Source organism: Alligator sinensis, unplaced genomic scaffold (assembly GCF_000455745.1).
Source record: "Alligator sinensis unplaced genomic scaffold, ASM45574v1 scaffold876_1, whole genome shotgun sequence".
Taxonomy (NCBI): Eukaryota; Metazoa; Chordata; order Crocodylia; family Alligatoridae; genus Alligator; species Alligator sinensis.
Genome location: NW_005841938.1, coordinates 310,640 through 332,543, shown reverse-complemented (window position 1 = coordinate 332,543; position 21,904 = coordinate 310,640). Strand labels below are relative to the sequence as shown.

The following is a 21,904-nucleotide window of genomic DNA, read 5'->3' as shown; positions in this document are numbered from 1 at the left end:
TGTCCTGGTCGTGCGGCTGGGGGGAAGGGGGGGCAGCGGGGCTGGGACCCCCCCGCGGGACACACACACACGCACGCACGCACGCACGTACACACACAGGTAGCTGTGCTCGTTTGCATAATCAAAGACTTCCAAATGCCCCCAATCGCTTGGACTGATGCGTGTGTATGCACCCCCTCACACACATATACACACACACCCTCCCCCCAATCCAAGCGATTGGGCGGCATTTGCAAGGCCTTGATTATGCCCTGGGCTGTGCAGGACAGGACTTTGCAGCTGCCCCCCCCTCCAGGAGAGGGCTGGACCCTCCCTGCGGGGCTTACATCTTGGGGCCCCTTGGTAGGGGCCGGGGGAGCGCGGTGGAGCTGCTCCCCGAGCTGCCTCATGGATGAAAGATTCATTTCTGCACCCCTCCAGCTTGCAGCCATGCCCTGGTGCTCATGCTGTGCCGGATGCTCCCACCGAAGAGGACGGGCAAGGGCAGAGCCACCAGGGTGGAATCGGGAGACCTGGCGAACATCCCTCCACGCGTCAACTCCACTGGCAGGGCTCCGGCACAGAGACATTGAGTCCACATCCTGGCTGAAGCCAACAAGCAAGGCACAGAAGGGAAAAGGAATGCAAATAGATATCGGATTGCATTACAAGAAATCATCCGCTGCCAATGTCACCATCAGCCCCAATCTGCTGCTTTCTCAGAGGGGTCATGTCTGGTGGGGGGGGGCGGAGAAGGGGGTTGAAGGACAGGGCTCCATCATGCAGCTCAGGAAGAGTCTTTCAAGGGAAGGGGAATTGTGGACAGGTCTCCAGCCAGCTCCGTGAAGATTAAGTACGTGGCCTGGACCTGGGCAAACTGTCCCAATCTCCTAACGACCCGCAGTAAAAGTCTTTGTACCTCTGCCTTTCCCCATCATTGTGTCTGGTCTGGTTAGACTGTTCACTCCTGAGGGTAGGAGCTGTGTCACTGCACAAGCCTCCAATCTTGGTGAGGGAGGTACCCTGATACTACTGCTCCTAATAAAAAATAAGGTTACTGCACAGGCAAAGAAAAAACAGCTCCCTCCCCCTCCCCCTTCTGGCCTGTTTTTCAATCTACCAAAGAACCTGCCTCTAAATCTTAGTCAGCAGCGATGTAGGTGGCACTCTGAGGACAGAGCTCTCACGCTCGCTCATCACTGTTCAGATGCAGGAAGGACGGGAGATGGGTTGGCAGAGTGGGCCTGGCCAGGCTGTAGCTTGGTACAGAGAGGCCTGGAGAGCAGAGAAGCAGCATCTGTTTAATGCCTCTGTTGTTATTTACCAAGAAATGGCAATGGTTGCAGCAGTGCTGTTACACAGGCTGCTTGCTGAGGGTTTTGCAATGTTCCCTCCCTCAGTTCTCTTTAGGCTCATGGAAAGACAGCTCTGATACTGCAAAATGATAAAGGTGCAGGGAAGCGTATTCAATCAGCACTTCCTCCAGCCACTCTCCACCTGTCACATGGGGGTCATTATACCTCACACCACACCTGTCAATCCAATGTGGTCAGTATTAGCACCTTTCTGCTACCTGTCCAGGATCTAATCACTGAGTGTCAGCAAGCAGACAAGGACAGGACCCGATGTGCTCTCTGCTCTCTGTATAGGTGCTCACGTGGGGCCTGGCACCACAGCATTTGGTCAGAGGGAGATGACGATGCTGGGCAAGACTACTTTGGAAACTGTGGACTAAGAATCCTTGGCCCAGGGCATTGCCTGGGGCAGCTGCAGAGATTCAAATCCAAAGCTTTAAGCCCAGCAGGCAGCTTGCCTCTGGGGTTCATGTCAGGCCTCATGTGATGCCCTGATGCAGAGGCAGCAGTTGCCCTGGGAACAAAGCAGCACTTAAAAAAAAAGTCACTGTGAAAGGCAGCCCGTGCTGTGTGGGTAGCAGGGTTCACTACAGAACAGGGCTCCTGGAAACTGCCAACAGATGCTGAGTGGCTGCTCTAGCATTCCTCCCAAAATAACATGTCTCTATTACAGGAGTGAGCTTCCCGGCCAGGCTGAACATGCGAATACAGGCTGGTGCATAAAGCTCTTACGCATCATTTGGTTTTTCCTCTGTGGTTCCCTATAACAGGGAGGGGAAACCTGAGACAAGAAAGCAGCAATCACTGCCCAGATGCCCCAAGGCAGCAGGAAGGGGCAGGTGCACAGGCCAGCAGATTTGCTCCGAGTTGCATCTCAGCAGAAACCCGATCAGCTGTCTTGGGAAGGCTGAAAGAACGGATGTGCACAGGGCCATAGAGATATAGATATATTTGTGGCGGTGTTGCATATTTCAGACAACGTTACACAATGCTCCTGACACACAGCTTTCTGGACCACCTCTCTGGAGCAGGTTCCGTATCCTGCGGAGATCCTCCCACTCATGTCCTATCTCCCGGTTGCTTGAGGACACGCAGCACAGTTTGGAACAAGTCCCTCTCCACTCAAAGCAACATCATCCCACAGTCCCAGCTAAGGAGGAGGGGAACAGGGCACAGGTACAAGTCTGGCCTGTCCCCTCACTGGGGCCAGAAGGGAACTAAGGCCTCCCACTGCTGTGGGTCCACTAGCTAAGGAAAGAACTGCTCCAACATCGTGTTCCTGCCAGCATGACTGCCCCCATCTGAAATCAGCAATGGGAGAGGATGATCTTAGTGCCACAGGTGAACCCAAATCAGCCCCTCTGATCCAGGGGAGCCACTGACCTTAGAGAAGTGCAAGTACTCCCTCACTCTGGGGCAAGTGGTAAGGGCCACTCAATGGCCCTTATCAGGCCATGTGAGTTTGAACCTGAACTTCAGACCCATTCCCACTGACCAGTCTCCCCCTCCCCATGTGCTCTGAGTGGTAATACTGTGACCTGGTCAGTCTGCCCATGCCCTTTGCAGTTCAATATGGTGCATACCGGGTCACCCCTGGGACTGTATACATGGGTCACTGTCCCCACCAGTTAAGTGGAAGAAGCCAGGCTGGAGGGTCCACATGCCAAGGTCAGCCTAGGGTTAAAGGCTGAGTGGAAAGGTTCAAATGGGGACATTTCACATGAAACATGGACTCTGAAAACAATGCAACCATTTCAGGAAGAGTCTCCAAGCACCAGGTCCCACCCTCCAGCACTGCAGAGGATGGAGGAGGCGTTTCCTCACCAGGTCACTCAGAAGACCCCCATCACTGGAGCACGTGGACATAGTCTGAGGCCCTTCCCTGCTCCAGCAGGAGCCCTGAAAGGGCAAGGGAGGCTGCACAGAGCTCACTTGACCCTGGGCCACTCATTGTGGAAGCCACATGGGGCAACACTACTGGTCCTGGGAACCCAGAAGGGAACAGTTTCCCAGACCAAGGTCTGAGCTAATGGACATAGCACTGAGCACTGCCCAACCAGAGAGGGCTGTATCAGAGGTATGCATCGCTGAATCCGAGCAGCAGCGAGGGCTGGGCCTTGTGGGTGGGACAATTATATCCCAGTGCCCGGCTCCTGCAGCCTCTGTACTCAAGCAGGCATAAGAGGGGACTGTTGAGTCAAGGGGGCCCTCTCAGCCTTTGGACACTACAGCAGCAACCTGGGGCAAGCCTGGGGCTGTCCATCCCTGTTCTCAGGCCCAGCCTCCTATGAGAAACACTAGCAGACAGGAGCATTTGGCACAGTTGGCCACCCCACACCGGGGAGCCTTGGCACTCACTTGGCTGCTACAGAGACTGGGTTCCAACCCCTGCCCATCTCCCTTTGCCAGGGGATAGTACGAGCACCTCCCGGCAGCCACCGCAGGGAGAAACCAAATCTACCCTCTTCTCTACAGAACCCCCAAGAGAGCAAGAAGTGTTCCAGTGTACAGGGAGGTGGAGACCCAAGGAGTCCCCGCCGGTCACAGGGCCCTTTGTCTCTATTGCACTTGGCTTCTTATATATTTATAGAGATATTTATAAAAATACAAACTAAGGGGTGGGGGAGGGGATGAGATGCAGGCATCGAGCCAGCAGCCACTTCGAGGGCATGGACAAAGTCACATGGCCCAGTTATGGCCCCACACAGCTCCATCCCCAGAGCTCTCTGCCAGCCATCACTCAGGAATGTGGAAATCAGTAGCAGGAGTCCTGATCCTGTAGAAATCCAGCAGGGGGGAGCGAAAGGGTGGGGAAGGGGTGTGGGGGTCACCCAGAACCAACAGACCTGCTAGTCCACCCCGCCTTCCCTCAGTCACCCTTCCCCACCCCAAACCTGAGTCTCAACTGCATGGAGTAATAAATACAGAGCTCCTTCGTGTGCCCCAGTGATGGGCATCCCCTTGTTCCTGGGAGAGGTAGGTGGGACTCTGTCTTAGCACCTCTCCCAAAATACAATGGGAAAGTTCTTCTTCCACCTGGAGGTTCCTCTCTCGTTTCCCTGGGCAGATAAGGTGCAATTTTGCAGGACGAATTAGTCAAGAGAATCCCCCCCAGGCCATGTCGCTTCCCCCAACTTCTGTCATGGGGGATGCTGCTTGCTCCAAATGACCAGGCCCCAAGGCCACCCCTGCTACCTCAGCCGCCCGTCAGGTTTGACAGGCCCCAGTTCCGACTTGGGGTCCGGGGAGAGCGAACTCCAGGAGGTTTTGCTGCAGATCTCCAGGGAGGAGCAGCTGGAGGGGCTGCTCACACACACGTCGGCCACTGACCAGAAGCCACTGATGCTGCTGTCTGTCCAGGCCTCCAGCGCCTTGCCCGTCAGCTGCGTGTTTCGGAGAGCTTCCTTCTCCGCCTCGTCCGAGCGCGGCAGGTTCAAAATCCCGCCCAGGCCCTGGAAGCTCTGTTCCATGTACTCATTGCGTGGGGGACCGGCGTGTAACCAGCTGCTGTCATCTGGACCAGACACAGAGGGAAGAGAAGGTCAGCAGGCAGGTGGGTGAAGTCCACACACCCTCCTCTCAGCACAGCCCTTCCACAAGGCAAACAGGGTCTTGCTATCCTGTCCCATGGCCACAGGAGGCAGGAGACTGCCCCAACCTGACAGGAAGAGGTCACAGAGGGAAAAGAGGAGATGGGATAGGCCAGGTTCATAAGAACGTAAGTGCCACACTGGGTCAGACCAATGGTCCATTTAGCCCAGCAGTCTGTCTCTGACAGTGGCAGAAGTGAATCCTACATAGGGAGAGCATTGAACCTGGTATCTCTATTCAATACTCACCCCTACCATCCACCATTTATTGGGTTAGAGACACCAGAGGAAACATCTCCAAACAATCTGACTGATGGCCATTAACAGATTTATCATCCATTAACTTATCCAGTCTCTTTTTGAACCTGGCTATGCTATCTGCCTCCACCACCTCCTGTGGCAGTGAATTCCCCAAGTTAACTACATGGCCCAGAGCAAGGCATGCTGGGACTCATTGCCTCCCAGAAGATGCTTCCTGACCACCATACGAGGAAGCTAAGGGACACATGGCCAACAATGGCCTTGACTGGCTGGTGCCATCTGTGCAAAGCCAGGCTGTCAAACACTGTTTGGATAGAAAGCTTCTCAACTAGATCCACTCGCAAGGGCCATCTTAGCACAGAGCTGCACTATAAACGTGTGCAGCTCTGGCTTCTCCCACTCACACTAGCAGAGCGTTTGGCTCCAAATCCCCTGCTGTCAGGTGACGGTGCAGGGCTTTGCCTCAAGGTTGCTAATTCAGACCCATATCACTGCTGTAGGGTGGCCTGTGTGAAGCAGGCTGCATGGCCAAGGAAGAGTCCCAAGTACAGCTGGTCCTGCTGTCACTGTCCAGCAGAGACCAGTAACTCACGTTCTGGGTTGTGAGCTCCACTGGGGAGACAGCCCAGCTGAAATGTGGGAGGGCTGGAGCGGGGAATGGGGCATGGAGTCAGGCCTCCAGGTGTCAGACAAGAGCTTCCCTCACCCTTCCTGAGAGGCTGCTTGCGGTTGAAGGTCTGCGGCGCCACCAGGAACTGGTTCTCTCCCAGGGGCTCCCAGAACTGGAGGAGGCGAATGGTCCAGACGCCAGGGCGCAAAGGTCGATTGAGAGGCGGTTTGTACTGCGTGAACTCTGCCTCAGCATCCACTGTGATGTCGTAGGACGTGGCAATGATGTAGGTGGGGTCAATCCAGACCACGGTGGCCGTGAGGTTGGGCCCCCGCGACCATTTCTGCATGGCCACCGGCTCGTCAAAAGGCCCGATCAGGCCCCCGAAGTTCCGAAAGATCCTCTCCTTCGGGTCCCATTCTGTGCCCACCTGGCAGGGGAGGAAGAAGTCAGGAGGAGGCTGGGGCACACCAGGCCACAGCCCACCAGGGGCTGCAGAGGCACCAACCACCACCCTCTTTACAGCATCCCAAGGACGTTTCACCAGGCCTGGCAGCCAAGGGCTGCAGTGTGGTCTCCAGTAGGTTATGAACAGACGAAGCCGAAATAGATTCTGGATTCAAAGGACCAAGCTTGGACCACTTGTACCTGCCCCACTGAGTAGGGACACACAGCCTCAGCCACTTCTGGCCTTGGGCACTCCTGAGGGCAGACGGCCCAAGCATGGAGCACCACATCCAGAATCTCCCACAATCTCTGTGGACAGCCCCCGCCAATCCTGTCTTCCAGAGCTTTGGGAGGGAGGGCTGGAGTAGTCAAGGAAGCAAGACGGATGAACTCAGCTGGGGAGGGCACTGGGAACCTACCTCCAGGTTCTGTAACCGGTTAGATTGTCCTCCGTGACCCGCCAGCTTCAGAGCCCCCCGTGGCATCATCCACATCTCCAGGGACTCTGCCTGACCCGTCACAGAGTTCTGCACCTCCTGCATTACCAGGTAACCCTGGAAACGATCGTCATAGAAATACAGGTGCACGCTGGATGGGAAGCCCCGGGGCTCAAATCTAGAGAGAGAGAAAGAGATGATTAATGTCCCCGCAGCACTGGGATCTGGGCTGACTCCTCTGAGCCCAGATCAAGAGCCCGAGGCCTTCTCACCTGCAGAGTTTCTCTGTCTTCTGCATCTGAGAGGATGTCACTTTCTGCAACCCCAGCCTGGAGAATGATGTGTAGAAGGTCAAGGTGACATCACTGAGCCCACTCAGGCCATCCACCCGGTCGTAGACATTCTCCCAGTAGGCCTTGAGGGCCGGCGTGTTGGGCGGGTAGTTACCATATAGGTGCGTGTCCAGGATCTCCAGCACTTCCTGGTTCACCGTCGACTCAAACTTCCTGGCAAAGAACGTAGGCCTGGAGAGTTGCTGAAAAGACACGGACATTTCTGAAAGGGTCGGCAACATGTCACCTACCGGGGCAGGAGAGCCAAGAACAGGCAAGTGGCAGGAAAGCTGACTTGTCTGTCTTCGCTGTGAGGAAGGCAAAGAGCCTGGCAGGAAGCAAATGAGACTCCAAAGAAACAATCCATCACTGTTCTTTCTTACGCACAGTCAGCAGGTTGGCTTCCAAAGACACGTGGGCAGCAGCAGCATGTCCACTGACGCTGCACCGGGCCCTTCGGCCTGTGAGGATGTCTCTGCTCTCACAGAGCCCCAACAAGGCCAGCAGGGCACTGGCTGCCTGGCCCTGCTCACTGGGTCCTTTGGGGACCTAAGGGGGTCAGTGCAAGCTGGCAGAGATGATTAACCATGCGCATGTCTTCGGCTCCTGCTCACTTGGCAGGTGTCTGTCAGGGGAGTTCAGCACCACAATATTTAAGAGGGTTTCTCCCTAGAGAAGATGTGGGTTTGCTAAACCAAAGCCTAGAGCAAGGGGAAGCCAAGCTGCTTACTGAGCATTGGATTTGTACAGTGGAGAGGGGAATGGAAGTGTCTGTAGGATATGTAGGGGTGTAGGTTGTAGGGTATGTAACTACAGCTCATGCAGACACCCCCGAACTGGCATTAGGCTGGTTGGCTTCGGCACTGCCAGCAGAGCTCAGCATAGACTGACAGCCCAAGCATCTGTCTAGCTTCTGGGCAGGTTTTGCAGCCTGCCGTGAGCTCCAGGGTGCTGAGGTTACAAGGCTATTAGTACCCGAGCTGGCACAGCCAGGTCTACGCTCTGAAGTACCTTGACACTAGCCTAGGAGTGGGGAGAAGGAGAGGGGAAGGTCGAGGGGCTGGAGGGAAGAGAGGCAGGAGCAGGGTTTTCACCTGTAGCCGCAAGAAATCCTGGGGCTTGAAGTCATTTGGGGAGCAGCCGCACCAGTCCACGATGTGCTTGTACTGGCACTTGCAGCCCAGCTTGCGGTTCCAGTTGGTCACCCGCAGGTTGTTGTCAACCAGAGTCTCACAGGCATGGCTGTTCTCCAGGACGGTGTGAAAGAAAGACTGCATGGGCACAAAAGAGATCGCTTGCAGCTCGACTCCTGGCTACAAAGCCAGCCCCAAGACACCTCTCCCAGGCCAGGACCCTCGCCTCGACTCACCTCGGCTGGCAGCAACGTGTAGGTGTAGAACTGGCGCAGCTGGGACACCAGCTGGTCCTCCGTGCGCACCACGTACTCCACGAAATTCCGGGTCAGCGAGAACCAGTCCGAGCCGCCATCCACAACGATGCCCTCGGGGATCTGCCGCTCACCCAGGCGCCACATGTGGGAGTCGCACTCGTGGAAGAGGCGGTCCAGGCCCTGCTTCTTAATGAACCTTGTGGGAGAGGAGGGAAGAGGATGGGCTGGGTAAAGAATGCACTCTCCCTGAAGAGCTCCTCACACCCGCTGTGAGGAGTCTGCCCAGCACCAGGAGAGTACTTCCCTCTCTGCAGTGAGAGAAGGGCACTGGAGTGTCCCTAGCCCTCAAGTGTGGTAATGATAGATCATTAGTACAGCGGAGGACTTGGCCCATCATCAACACAGCTGTACTGCAAGCACGTGATGGCGTAGGGCTGGAGTGCCATGGCCTTTCAGCAGCTTGGGACAACAGCCCTAATCCCTGTTTTCCTCTAAACTGACCCCCACTGCTCTCTGCACCTCACGTCTATCCCCGAGGCCAGTGCTAGCCCCTTGGGGGAGGTGAGCAGCTGTTACCTGGCATTGTCTCGACCATGGGACTTGAGGAAGTTCTTGTCCCGGTACTTGGACAGGAACGTCACCAGCTCCTCGTTGGTCCTGCAAATACAAGAGTTAACAGCACTGGCACAGGAGCTGGAGCCAAGGTGGCCCACAAAGTGCTTATTGAGCATGGCTGAGTTTGAAAGAGCCACTGACAAAGGTCTACAGCTGTTTGATAGGCACAGGTCCAAATACTTATCCCATGGCCAGCACGATGCAAATCTGACCTCCCTGCTGTTCAAAGTCTAATCGGGACAAGGAGAAAATGATGCATTTGTGCATGTGTGGAGGCATGCACATGTTTGTACTCATGTGTGCATGTCTGTGCATTACCCACTACAGTGCCCAGAGGGTCAGGGATGTATATAGCGGGATAAAGGCCTACCAGCCTAGACTCCCAGTGCAAGTACCAGGAAGCAGTCTAGTGGGCACGGCCCTCCTTGCCAGGGAATGCAGGTGCCACTGCCAACCGTGCTTGTCCCTTTGGCCTCTTCTCCTTTCCATCTCTTCCTCCTTCCCACAGAGATGCTCTCCGGCATCTCCCAGACAGGCAACCATGCCAGGTGCCAGAACATCAACTTCCTGAAGTGGCCGAGGCCACAGCTGCAAACAGCTTTTCCCCTCCCACCCACTCCCCTGAACTGGCTGACCTGGTTGGGTAGTCGGTGGCGCTCAGGTTGATGAAGAAGTCCCAGGGCCACTCAGTCAGCTCCAGCAGATCCTTCATGCTGCGCAGGTACATCTTCAGCAGGCTGGCACCGCCCCAGATGGTCACCATGCGCCAGGGTGTGACCCGGATGTTGGGGTAGTGCTGGGCCAGCTCCACAGCCTCACGGTGCAGGTAGTTAGAGCGCTGCAAAGGAGAGACTCCAGCTCAGGCAGGGTTGGGCCTCCCAGGGCACTGGCTTCCAGCCCCAGGGAGTCCTAGCAGCACCGTGACAGAGGAGAAGACCCCAAGAATTAGCCCGAGCTTAATCTGGGAGGGGCCGAGCATCCACTGCACTTGCTGATGAGTTGCAGGTGCTCAGTGCTCCCAAGAACTGCAGTGTGTGCTACCTGAGCCCATTCCCACAGGGAGCACCACTGCCCCATGGGGAAACCAGTCTGGCTGGTCTTCAGGCTTTCCTGCCCATTTCAGTGCCTAGTCTCTGCGCTGGACCCTGGTGAAACACTGACCTGGCTGCCTTCCACTCATACACACAGGCTCCAGTCCACTGGGACACTGGGGACAGCACCAGACCTTAGCCCATCACCACCAGCAGGCGCAGGGCTTGGAAAAATCCAAGCTGAGAACAGGCATGCCTGAATGGGAGGCTGACAGGGCAGACCAGGGTGGACAGCCTGCTCTGGCAGCCCAAAAAAGACAGGAACAACTGCCGAGGCAGTCTGCCCATGCCTCCTTGGCTGCTGCCACAGCACCCTGCACTTCCCACTGGCTGGGCTGATGCCCCTGTGCTGGGATAGCAATGAAACGCTACGAGGAGCCAGATCTGCATGGCAGCCATATGGTGACCATGGACTCCCCTCAGCCGTGCTGCTGGGCTGAGAGCAGCAGGCTGGGACATTGCAGCTGCCTGGGGCCAGCATCCAGCCTCCCAGCACTGGCAGGTCTCACACCCACTCTGCACACTAGGAGCTGATCCACTTGGCTTTAAGCTACGGGGCAGGGTGAAGCTTTATCTCCAGGCAAGCCTTTTGCATGGCAGCTGGACTCTGCCAAGTGCCTAGGAGACAGAAAACCAGGAGAAGGTTCGAGTGTCAATGTCCCCTCTGGGGAGAAGGGCGAGCCCACCCCTTGTCCAGCTGGATGCAAACGAACGAGATGGTTGGCCATTCACAAGGGAGGAATCACTGGTGAGAAAGAGGCCCAGGGACCAGCTCTCTGCTCTGAGGAGGGCAGCACAAAACCTTCTGGGTGCAAGTTGAGGCTCCTGGGAAGGGCGGGATGAAGGCAGGCAATCACAGGTGTCTGAAGGAACAGACAGGCAGGAGGAGGTGCATCACAGGCCTCCTAGGTGGACAGGCCAGTACTGGATGGACCCAGAACGTTTCTCCCGAATTCACAGTCCCTGCCACCCTCATGGGGAAGTTGTGGGAATGAACAGAGCGATGCTTCCATGGCAAAATCTTTGCTCAGCTGCAATCTGGGCGAGGAGACAGAGAGCTCCAGTCTCGATGAACAAGCTGCTAGACCCCAGCAGAGGAGCCAACCAGTACAATTGCTTCTTCCCTCCCTCAGACATGGCCTCCTGCCATGTCCCAGCAACCATGATCCCCGCATGCCTCCCGCAGTCTCTTCTTTCTGTTGCACTGCGACTCCCACCCTGACTGCCTCCCATCACCTACCTTGTCGACGTGGATGTAGAAGAAGTGCTGCTGGTGATACACGGCCTTGATGAGCCGCTTCAGCTGGCGGATGGCCCTGCCGTGAGCCACCAGCATGTATGCAACGCGCACCGGCTTCTTCACAGGGGTCTGCTGCATTCTGCTCTCGTCCCACTGGATCACGGGGCTGACTTTCCCTATGGGGAACAGAGGGGTCACACACTGAGCCAACAGCTAGGCAACAGCCAGAGGAAGGAAAGCAGCCAGTTCCCTTGGGTAAGAGGTTCCCAGGAAGGCTGAGAGATCTTTTACTGCCCCAGCCCTGCCATTCCAATGTTCTCAATGAACCAGGAGAACCCAGCCAGGGCTTCATGCTGCACCCCTGTAGGATGTGAAGCACCCTGCGATCATCCCCTTCTAGAAAATGGGCTGCATCAACCGTCTCCTGTCCCAGTGCTGACAGGGGGCTGTGAGCAGACAGAGCACAGCCTGCTAGAACATGGGCTGCTCTATGTTGGCTGTGAGCAAGGTGCTCCCTATTGCCCATGAAGATACATAACTGTGGGCTGCATTTGTGATTTCCCTTTGCAATCGCGCAGCAGTCTGACTCCATATAGACAAGCCAGCCTTGTTCAGAGGCCAGATCCTTAACTTAAGAGGCTAGCATGCATTACACTGGATGACCTGCACCCCCTTGATCACACATTAAAGTTAAGGCATTGTTGATGCGATTTGGTCTCTCTGACTCCGGACTAGGACTAGACCAGAGGGTAGGGGGCACTGGCAAGGACCTCTCTCAGAGCTCTGCTTGCGATCTGGGGCAAATCTCACCTGAGAGCTGGCAGTGCCGGGGCACAGAGCGTGGCATCAGGTTCCCAGCCTGGTGCAGGCACACCACGTTGGCAATCTCCTGCTGGCACTGCTTGGTGCTGGCTCTCGCCAGTGCCGAGAGGGCATCCTTGCCTGTGATCTCACACTTGGGGGTGAAGCTGTTCTCGGTGGGCTGAGGGGCCCCCTCTACACTGCCCGTGTCACCGTGCTGGAAGATGGCCAGCTGGGCGTCCCCACGCAGCACCGTCAGGTTCCTCCGGCTCGATGAGTCCAGCATGACAGGGAGCCTCCGTCCAGGCTTGTGTTTCACTGTGACTGCTCTCACCACCTTGGTCACCAGCACCCCAGGACCCTCCGGGCGGCCTTTCCATCTCCCGTGCTTGCGGCTAGCACTCCCACGACGCCCGGCTGAGCTGTCTGAGTCTCGGGAGCCCTCGCTGTTCTCAGGTAGCCGTGCCTTCTTTTGCCGTCCCTTCTCCACATTGGATTGGACACAAAGGAAAGGGTTAACTTCTCAGATGCGTCACCAAGTTGCTTAAGGAGTACCATGATCAACAGTGATCAACCTGCTTCACCGTACTCTACAGACACTGACCCAACATCATACATTCCTACTGAATACATGGGAAACTGAGGCACAAACCCCCTGACCCCGATCTCCCTTTTATGCTGCACCATTTATACAGAGCAAAACAAAGGCACTGACTGCTCTGAGGCCACACAAGAAGCCCATGATTGAACTCGGGAAAGAAGCCAGGAAACCCTCAAACCAGTCTCTTGCTCAATGTACCAGTGTTAGCAGCATCTGTGCAATGCAGTAAGTGACTGGAGAGATGACAACATACACCTCAACTTTGTTTTTAGACTCATAGATTCATAGACATTAGGGGCTAGAAAGGACCTCGCAAGATCATCGAGTCCCCTGCCATAGGCAGGAAGTCAGCTGGGGTCATAGGATCCCAGCAAGATAAACATCCAGATGCCTTATGAATAGGTCCAGAGTAGGTGCTTGCACCACCTCTGGGGGGAGGTGGTTCTGGACCCTGGACAAACAGACTGTAAAGCAGTTTCTTCTTATGTCCAGTTGAATCAGCCTTCCAGGAGTTTGTGGTCGTTAGACCTCGTTATCCCACGGGAAGCCCTGGTGAACAACTGTTCTCCCAAGTCCTGATGCACCCCCACCCTTATATACTTTCAATGTGCTGAATTTGTAGAGCAGGGACGTTTCCTCTGTCCCTAGCACACACGCTGGCATGCTTGTTTTGCATCTGAACACCCACACCCACCACCGCGCATCAAGTCTTATGAGTGCAGGGCCTCATTGTGCTAGGCACTGTACATACACTTAGGAAGACCACTGCTTCTCATAAGGCAGTCTCTTCTTTCATCTAGCTGTAAAATGGGAATAAACTTGCCCAAGTTCACACACAAGTCTGGGGCAGACCTGGGATTTCAGTGCCTTAACTACAACTGCACTCTTTTCCGCACACTAGTAATCACTGATCTTTGCTGTTCTGTATTTCCTGTGTACTGTACAAGTATTGCATGTCCCCATGCACCCAAGAAAGGGAAGTAAGGCATTTGGGCACTGTGGTGATAAACAGGCTAGCGTCTTTCCTTTCCAATACTGCCAACTGCTCTCTCTGCTGGCCTTGGGCATACTGCTTTGGTCATACAGCACAGCCATTCTGCACTAACCTGCTTGCTCCCTTTTGCAGTTTGGACCCTCAGAAGCTGCTTTGGGAGCAGGGACAGAGAGGGAGCTGGGACGTCTTGCTGGCTCAAGCCCCCCACAGCACGCTATGCCAAGGAGCCGGGGCCAAAACTAGAGGGAACCGTTAATTATGCCTCATTATCTCTACCAGGCTGGCTCATTATCCAAGCAAGCTGACACTGGAGAGGGGAGGGGAGGGGAGGGGAGGAAGCTTGGGTGGCATGGTCTGGTGAAAAGCAGCAGAGAAAAGGCAGCAGCAGGGTGGTGGAGAAGAGCCTGGAGAAGTCTCCCTGCTTTCAGATACGGGATGCTCCTGAAGGTAGGACACCAGGACCGATGGCTAGGTAGGCTGCTCTGGTAGGGCCCTTCATGTGTGGGAGCTACCCGCAGGCCTGAAAGTGCAGAGCTTAGGGGGGCAGCTGGGGCTGTGTATGGGGCAAGGTGCAGGCTGGGGAAAGGCTGCAGCTGGTAGCACTCAGCACACCGAGGAAACAACGGAGTTGGAGCAGGAACCTAAGCTTGGAAGCATTAAGAGCAAGAGACACAAGGTGAGTCAGCAGCTTCCCTGGGCCCCTCCAGCCCCAGCGAGTCAGGCAAGCCGAGACTGGAGCCACCAAACCTCCTTCCGCAGGCTGGAGCAGACAGCAGCCGCGGGCTGGTGCTGCCTGTGCTTGCAACAACCGGAAGATGCTTCGACTCCACAGCAGCATCTGTCCCAGCATTTGCCAGGCCTGGGCAGGTACTGAACTTGTGCCTGGGTCCTTCACTCTGGTCTGGCCGACGGAAGCTGGACATTAAGCTTACAGTGCCACTGCTGCTGCAGTTCAGCCAGTCTTCCCAATGCTATCCCTCAGTGCAGTGCTTGGGATCCAAGCATTACCCCAATGCCCCTTGCCCCAGCAAGGGGGCAGGATGCTTTGGGACAGGAGCTCTGAGAGACCTGGAGCGCAGCAAGGCAGCCACTGCAGGAAGTATAGAGAGCAGATGCACCAGCCCATCACAAGGACTTCGTCCCTTGGTGCAGAAGCTGGGAAGAGCAAACCGAAGGGAGACCCAGGCGCAAAGGAGAGGCTTGGACACTTCGACGCTTGCAGGACCTGGAGGCACAAACCACAGTCCCTAGAGCAGACCTCACATGCTAGCAAAGAGCATCTCGACTGAACAGCTCTGTGAGCAAGCCAGCTTGCCCCCTACAGCCATCACGTGCCACAGCAATGAGCAGAGGCCGACCGACTGGTCAGCTTTTAACTGGCTTCTGTCAGCAAAGCTCGTGCAGCAGAGAGGTCTGGGCCAGACTCAGCCCTTCCCAGTCTTCCCCTTGGCACCCGCATCACAGGGAGCCCAGACTGGGCAGAGAGAACAGTTCATTAGTCACCACGCTGGCCCATCTGTGCAGGGAGTTAGAAACCTGTTTTCTCCACACAAGTCATAGTAGTGGCACAGTGGGGAGAAGGAGGACAAGCAAGGAGCAGAGCCACTCCACGGTCTCTGGCAGGCTCACCCTGTGCTTCCCAGAGAGAAGAGGATGGGCACCAGCCAGTGAAGCAGGAGGCAACCCGGGCTCTTGCAGCAGCATGGAAGGGGAGGGGCGAGGAGCACGGACAGAGCAGCGGGTTTTGCAAAAGTCTCGTCCGCTCTGGTTTTTATTTTCCTGTCCCCCTTTAAGGCACTGGGAGCAAAGCAGCTGCATTTACTCTGAGATTTCAACTCCCAGCAGCTGCTGTGAGCACGTCTCCATCACCAGCCATGCCCCCCCTTGCCCAGGCCCTCGGCCTCTCCTGCCCAGTCGTGATGGGCAAGGCTGTTCCTCATGTGCAATTCTAGCAACAAAGCAGGGAGCAGAGACCTCCTGTCCGTCCTCCTACAACGCGCCTCTCAGGGCTTTTAGGCACAGGTCTCACATAAGGCCCCCGATTCATCTCAGTCCGCCTCCCTTCCCCTGGCCCACTCCTGGCTCCCCGCCCCCATAGAGGGAATAATTAAAAGCCACCTGGTCCCTCCTTGAGCTGCCAATTAATAAACCCAACGGTCCCTAATTACTGCACCACCCAGAAGCAAGCCCTCCAGCCCAGTCTGCAAGGGACGCAGAGGAGACTGACTCCAATCCCATTATCTGTATTTAAGGCTCGTGCAGAAGTTTTGGCGAGGTTCCCAGGAGAACTCGCTGCCCGCGCATCGCTCCTGCCCTCCCCCACACAGCCACTTCCACAGCCCGCCAAGAGCTCATTTCTCTATTCCCTCCCGCACCTTCTGGAGCGAGCCCTCCTTCACAGACACCCGGACCCGGGCCAGCCTTGCCGCAGCGTAAACAGGCAGGGAGCCTACGTCACGGGCCCCAGCGCCCGCTCGGTTGGCGCGGCGAGAGTGCTGACAAAAGGACTCGCTCTCAGCCGTGCTTCTAACACATCCGTCACCAAGGTATCTCCCAGCCACCTACAAAATCCAGAGCTGCGAGGAAATTTCCCACCAGGGACTTCCTTCCTTCCTCCCGACTGACACAAACGATGCTGCAGTGACAAACAGGGATGACTAAGGAAATAAATATTTTGGCATCAACTTGCTATCTAACAATGATTGCTTTTGCCCTTTCTATTCCCCCTCTCATCTTCATCTGCCGGGGTCGTCGTCTTCTCGTGTCCTGCCCGTGGTTGTTGATGGCAGGTATTTAGCAGAATTCGCAGATTTGTTACTCCGACAGGGCCACGACGCGAGTGCTTGTGCTATGGCCGTTCTTGGGCGGGGGATTTGTTAAAGGGATAAAGGGCTCTGTTTCCCACTGACTCTCTGCCTGCCTTGCCTGGAAGATCCCCGTCTCTGACTGTACGGGCAGACAGCACCCAACACCCTGGGGTCCTGATCACATTTGGAAGCTCCAGGTACCACTGGAAAGCAAATCGTAATAGCAGACCTCCATGAATCCAGATACTCGTCGCTATTCTGCAGCACAACTGATTTTTGCCTCCCCTTCTTGGTCTGCCTGATTTGAAATACGTGGCCTCTGGGTAGCAGCCAGCCCTGGGAGCTGGCAGAGGATGGGAGCGTTGACGGGCACATGACCACTTGCCGTGCAGACTCTGGAGCAGAGATCGCAGGCACGTTTCCTATCCAGTTGGCAGCCTGTGGGCTCCGAGGGCTCGATCTGAGTATGCCAAGAACGAGGGGAACAACTGAGCTCTGCTCTCTCCTTTCTCCCAGCGAGAAAGGCCGCGGGATTCTCACACAGGCCTGTTTGCAAACAGAGGTTTTTGCATCCTTGAGCTCGAGGGAACTGGCCAGCTTGGAAACCCCGCCTCAACACAACCCTGCCCTGAGCCACGGGTGTCACCAAGATGCATTAAACAAAGCAGTTTTGAAATTTAATTGGGCTTTCAGCCCTTCTTCCCCACCACTTGGGTGATGGAAACAGGACCTGCTGTCCAGGTTTCCTGCACCAGTGTGGCATTTGGGTTGCAGACACCATAGGGGACATGAAATACACATAGAGAAGAGAAAAGGCCACTGAAGAATTTAAAAAAAAAAACAAAAAACCATGCTGAGATTTTCCAAAATTGCGTGTGGGATTTGGATGCCCAAACTCATACGACTCTGAACACTTGAACTGGGCTGCATGGGCATGTCTACACAAGACATTTACTGCACAGTAATTAGCTGTGCAATAAATGTCTTAGCATCTACACATGAGCTGCTATTAGGCTGAAGTAAACTCATTTACTCTACAGCAGGACAGTACCTGTAAATACAAGAGTGCCCTGCTGCAGGGTTGGTAGTGCCCTGCTGCAGGGTTGTTTTTTTTTTTTGTGTGCAGCAGCACTCGTGTAGACGCTGCTCCGACTGGCTGGGGCACGAGGGTGCTTCAGTGCGGGGGGCTGCCTGCCGGCTAGCCCTGCACTGAAGCACCCTTGTGCCCCAGCCAGCTCCTCCACAGCACACTGAGCAGCCGGGAGCAGCCCCAATCCCACGACCTGGCTCAATGTGCTGCAATCCTGGGCACATGTGCAGACAAGCGCCCAGGAGCAATAAGCCCTGGAGTTTGTTGCTGCGCATTAATAGGCATGTGTAGACTCACTCACTGTCTCTCTAACACAGTTAAAGCTCTTTGGGAAGAATTCAATAGTTGTGTTCAGAGCGGTAGGACAGCCTATGAAAGTTCATGCCACTCTAAATGAGTTAGTCTAGAAGATACCACCCTGCCCTGCTTTCTACAGTAGCTTTAATGATATGCAATGAGAACAGGCCATCTTACAGGGAGCTTCTCTGATCCCCTTGTGATGCGCACCATGGAAATGCTTAGGATGGAGAGGCGTTTTGATCCACGCAGGCACGGGATTAAACGTACAAAATGAAAAATGGAAAAGTACATGAATCAGCTACAAGGATCTTCACCACCCCACCCCTCAAACTACAGCTCCTCCTCTCCACCTACAGGGATATTCAGAGGTTTCCACAAATCTACTGCATGTTCAAGCCTGAACTACACCAAGGAAGCCAACCTCTGCCATCAGGCACAGGGCACAGCTCCTACCAAGCTTGCTGGGAAACATGCACATACATCCAAGGCCAGAATCTGATTGCAAGAGGCAGCGTACCTCTGGAGAACAGCAAACAGAGGGAATGCCAACTATCGGTAAGTGCAACTGTCCAGAAGGAAGCAGTGTCCATAGAAGGATAAATACCAGCAAGGATCAGAAATAAGGCCCTGGGGGAGCTTTATCCAGGGATTGGGAATAAGTTGCATGGGCTTTAGGCTCCAAGTCATTAGTCTAGACATCGCCCCGGCTGCTCAGTGGTTCCCTTGAAATGAGCTGGCTTGTCAGGCTCCCAGGAGACAGGTGTCACTGCCTTGACAATCTCCACTGCAGGTAGTGCCCGACTAAGCCAGGCCTGCACAGGCTGCGGAGTGTGCCCTCGCCTTTCAGCCCACAGACCTTCTACCGCAGCAGAAGCACATAGGCCAAGTGACCATGCAGATGTGGCATGGAAGGCATGCAGGACAAGACAAAATGGGCATTTGTAAGAAAGGGAGACTGGATTCCAGTTGGCACTGTACTCCTAGGAAGGACAGGGCTGTCGCTCAGCCCTGGCCAGCCTGTGAAGGGACTGGCAACAACTGGCACAGCTGCAATAAGGTTTTTGAAGCTGCCCACTTGAAGGGCAAAGCAAGATGACTCGAGAGTCCTTTAGCCCTCCCTACCTGCAACCTCAGCCCTGCTCTGAACCAAGCAAGATGAAGTAGCTCGCCTAAGGCAGAGAAGAGTCTGTCCCGTCTCCGAGGGCGCTCTAGTGCGATCGACAGCAATTGGGTCCGATTGGAAAAGCTGACAGAGGCAATAAGGAGACGTGGCTGGCCATGTTAGCCCAGAGTCAGGGCAATGGAGCACCTCAGCGACTAACTCATTCAGAGAGGCAGCCAGAAAAAGAAGCTGCTATCTCTGCGGGAAGGGACACAGCTCTGGGGACTGACCTGGGCATCGTCTGAGCAAGCAGACCTGCTCCCATCAACCTCCAAGCCAACAGATGGGGAACCAAGCTTGGAGTGTGTTACCAAGCATGTTATCCAGATGTGCTGAGATGTTTGAGGCACATCTCCGGGACAAGGAAGAGGTCGAGCAGCCCCCTTTCCCCTCCCTTTGGGAGGCAACGTGCTGCAGGAGCATTGGTCTGTCCTCATTTATACATGTCACTGTGAGGTCTGCACAAAGTCTTCCTGGGAATATCTTTAGGGTCTTTTTCCTCTCAGCCATGCTGCCTGCCCTGCTGTCTGTAAGTGGCGAGGAAGGTGGGGCTGAATGTGCGGACAGACTCAAAAGGCCAGCCATCTCATTGAGTTTGTGCATCAGTTCTCCAGCTGAAGGCTCTGTTATTTGCTGTATCTTGTGTCTCCCTATTATCTATGTGACACGTTCTCTGAAAAGACACAGTAAAGAGTTGAGTAGGAAGGAAACGGATATCAGTGGAGGCTTCCTGCCAAAAGAATGGCAGCTATAAGCAGCTGCTTGAAGAGCAGCTAGATGGCAAGGAGGGGAAACTCAGTCTTCTCTCAGAAGATCCTGGTTTGTGTTTGGGCGCAGGCTGAACATCATCCAAGTCTTGCAGCTGCAACAGACAGCAGAATGATCCTTCCAGCCATGTGCAGACATCCTGGCCAAAGGGAAGGGAAAGGGCAAGGCTCATTTGAGTGTCTAAGGGGTTGTTCATACAGGGTAAGCCAGTGACACAGATACTTGAGCTGGGTCTTGGACAAGAAGCACTCTGTACTAACATGGCTATACCCATTACTTAGGTTAATTAGCTCTGCAGAGCAAGCACAGCACCCCGCTAACATGGCCATGCTGCTTCCAGGTCCAGAACTAGAGCGTTTGGAGCTACCTGGAGCATCTCTATGATGCTGCCTTATGCTTTGTGGACCCCAGCATGGGGCATCTCTTCACAACCCTGCAAAGCCAGCTCTCCTGGGACGTCCTAACAGGTCCTGGCTTTCAGCAACGACCCAGGGCAGTTCTCTCCTGCTCTCAGTCAGATCACTCCTGCCCTCAGCTCGTGTTCACACCATGCAGGAGGAGACCGTGAGACCAATGGACTAATTTCTCCTCTCATCTGTATGCAAGATGCCCGGAGGCATCAGTGAAACCTGCCAACTTCCCAGCACAATCTTGGGACGTATGGGTAAATCGTGCGAGGAAGTTCCAGCCAAAAGGCAGGGCCTCCAGGGGGAACACAGCCTACGCGTTCCTTTCTGAGCAAAGGCAGACAGGGGAAAACATTAGCAGTCGAGGCCTCCATCCCAAATGCTCTGAGCCCTTCACTCAGCGAAGCTTCGCCGCTTCCCCTTTGAGCTGGGTTTGTAACATTCCCATTTCACAGATGGTCAAGTCACTCACTCAAGGTCACAGGAGTGAAGGAGCCAGAAGTACAGCCAGGACTGCAGCTCAGGAACTCCTGGTTCCTCGGTTCCCTCCTCTCCCTCCCTTGTCACCAACCTCTTAAGCATCACAGGCATTTCTCCTCCCCTCCACTAACATTTATTCCATACCTTAAGTGGAGTCTTTCTGAGTCAGAAGACTTCAGAAGCCGCTCGGTCCCCGGCACGTGGTGCCATCAATACCGCCTGGTAAGTGTGGCCCACGAGGGGTCTCGCTGCCTGCCCACCATGTCAGTCAAGTTGACAGCACAATTCACCAGCAGACACTCGGCACACTGCGGAGAGGGGGGATCTGAGACCACACACACTCTCCTCCCTTCTCTTCCCAGGAAGCCTCCCAGAGCTGGCAACTTTTCTTCCATAAAATACTGAAGGCAAAGCTTTTGCTAGGCCTGGGAGAGGCAGCTGAGCCCCGGCAAACCCAACTGCCCCTAGCCAGACAAGTCACAAAAGCCACTCCACCAGGAAACGGGGAAACCAGATGTAACCACATCCCTCATGGCTATGACAGTATGATGCACCTGTCCTCTCCGGCTCTACCCACTCTTCCTCAGTGCACGAGTCAACTCCCCGGCCTGCCTGCTCCTCGCTCCCTGTCCCAGCTCCTGCCAGCACACGGGCCCCCTACCCCCATGCATCACCACTTGCCCAAGGATCTGGGTTGACAGGCACAGTCCTGGGCCCCCTTTGACCAGCAGCATCAGCACAGACAGCAGAAGCCCTTCCCTGTGCCCACCCTGGCTGAACGCGCTCCAGCCTTGACCATCTGGCCCTTACACAGAAGAGCGAGGCCGCTTGCCCCAGGCTGCACAGATGCGGGGACCACGCTGGGTCCCTGCCAGGCGCAGACGTGGCCTCGAGGCTGCATGGCCCAGGCCTGCGTGCCCCCAAAGCACGTGCGACGCCTGCAGGTGACTCGCGCTACCTGGGGGTCAGGAGCTGAAACACGAAGCACAGCCCCGCCGCAGAGCTGCTTCTGGGGTGTGACCTTGAGGGAGCCACTTCGCCTGCCCCTGCCTCGGCTTCCCCGGTGCAAAGCAGGGGGCACTGCCAGGTGCTGAGCGCTTCGGAGAGGGGAGGCTGCCCCGTCAGCCTGCACCAGGCTGGACACCCA

At 55.5% G+C, this 21,904-nt stretch overlaps 1 protein-coding gene across 1 annotated transcript; it reads right to left on the bottom strand.

Moving 5' to 3' along the window:
* Positions 1 to 1,618: 1,618 nt before the first annotated feature.
* Positions 1,619 to 20,832, bottom strand: XYLT2 (xylosyltransferase 2). Its single transcript, XM_025199160.1, has 11 exons — positions 19,333 to 20,832; positions 12,158 to 12,632; positions 11,348 to 11,523; positions 9,652 to 9,854; positions 8,978 to 9,058; positions 8,381 to 8,597; positions 8,106 to 8,282; positions 6,952 to 7,214; positions 6,662 to 6,857; positions 5,892 to 6,225; positions 1,619 to 4,848 (listed from the first exon to the last, which is right to left on the bottom strand). The coding sequence occupies exons 1-11, from the start codon at positions 19,537 to 19,539 to the stop codon at positions 4,526 to 4,528; spliced, it is 2,652 nt and encodes an 883-aa protein (XP_025054945.1). The 5' UTR covers positions 19,540 to 20,832; the 3' UTR covers positions 1,619 to 4,525.
* Between the last annotated feature and the right edge of the window lie 1,072 nt (positions 20,833 to 21,904).

Coding starts and splice junctions, on each gene's coding strand:
- XYLT2 (XM_025199160.1), bottom strand. CDS start 19,539: ATGAGGACAGACCAATGCTCCTGCAGCACGTTGCCTCCCAAAGGGAGG. Junction 8,283..8,380: donor ACACGTTGCTGCCAGCCGAG/GTGAGTCGAGGC, acceptor GTGCCCATGCAG/TCTTTCTTTCACACCGTCCT. Junction 4,849..5,891: donor CAAGCAGCCTCTCAGGAAGG/GTGAGGGAAGCT, acceptor TGTCTGGTCCAG/ATGACAGCAGCTGGTTACAC.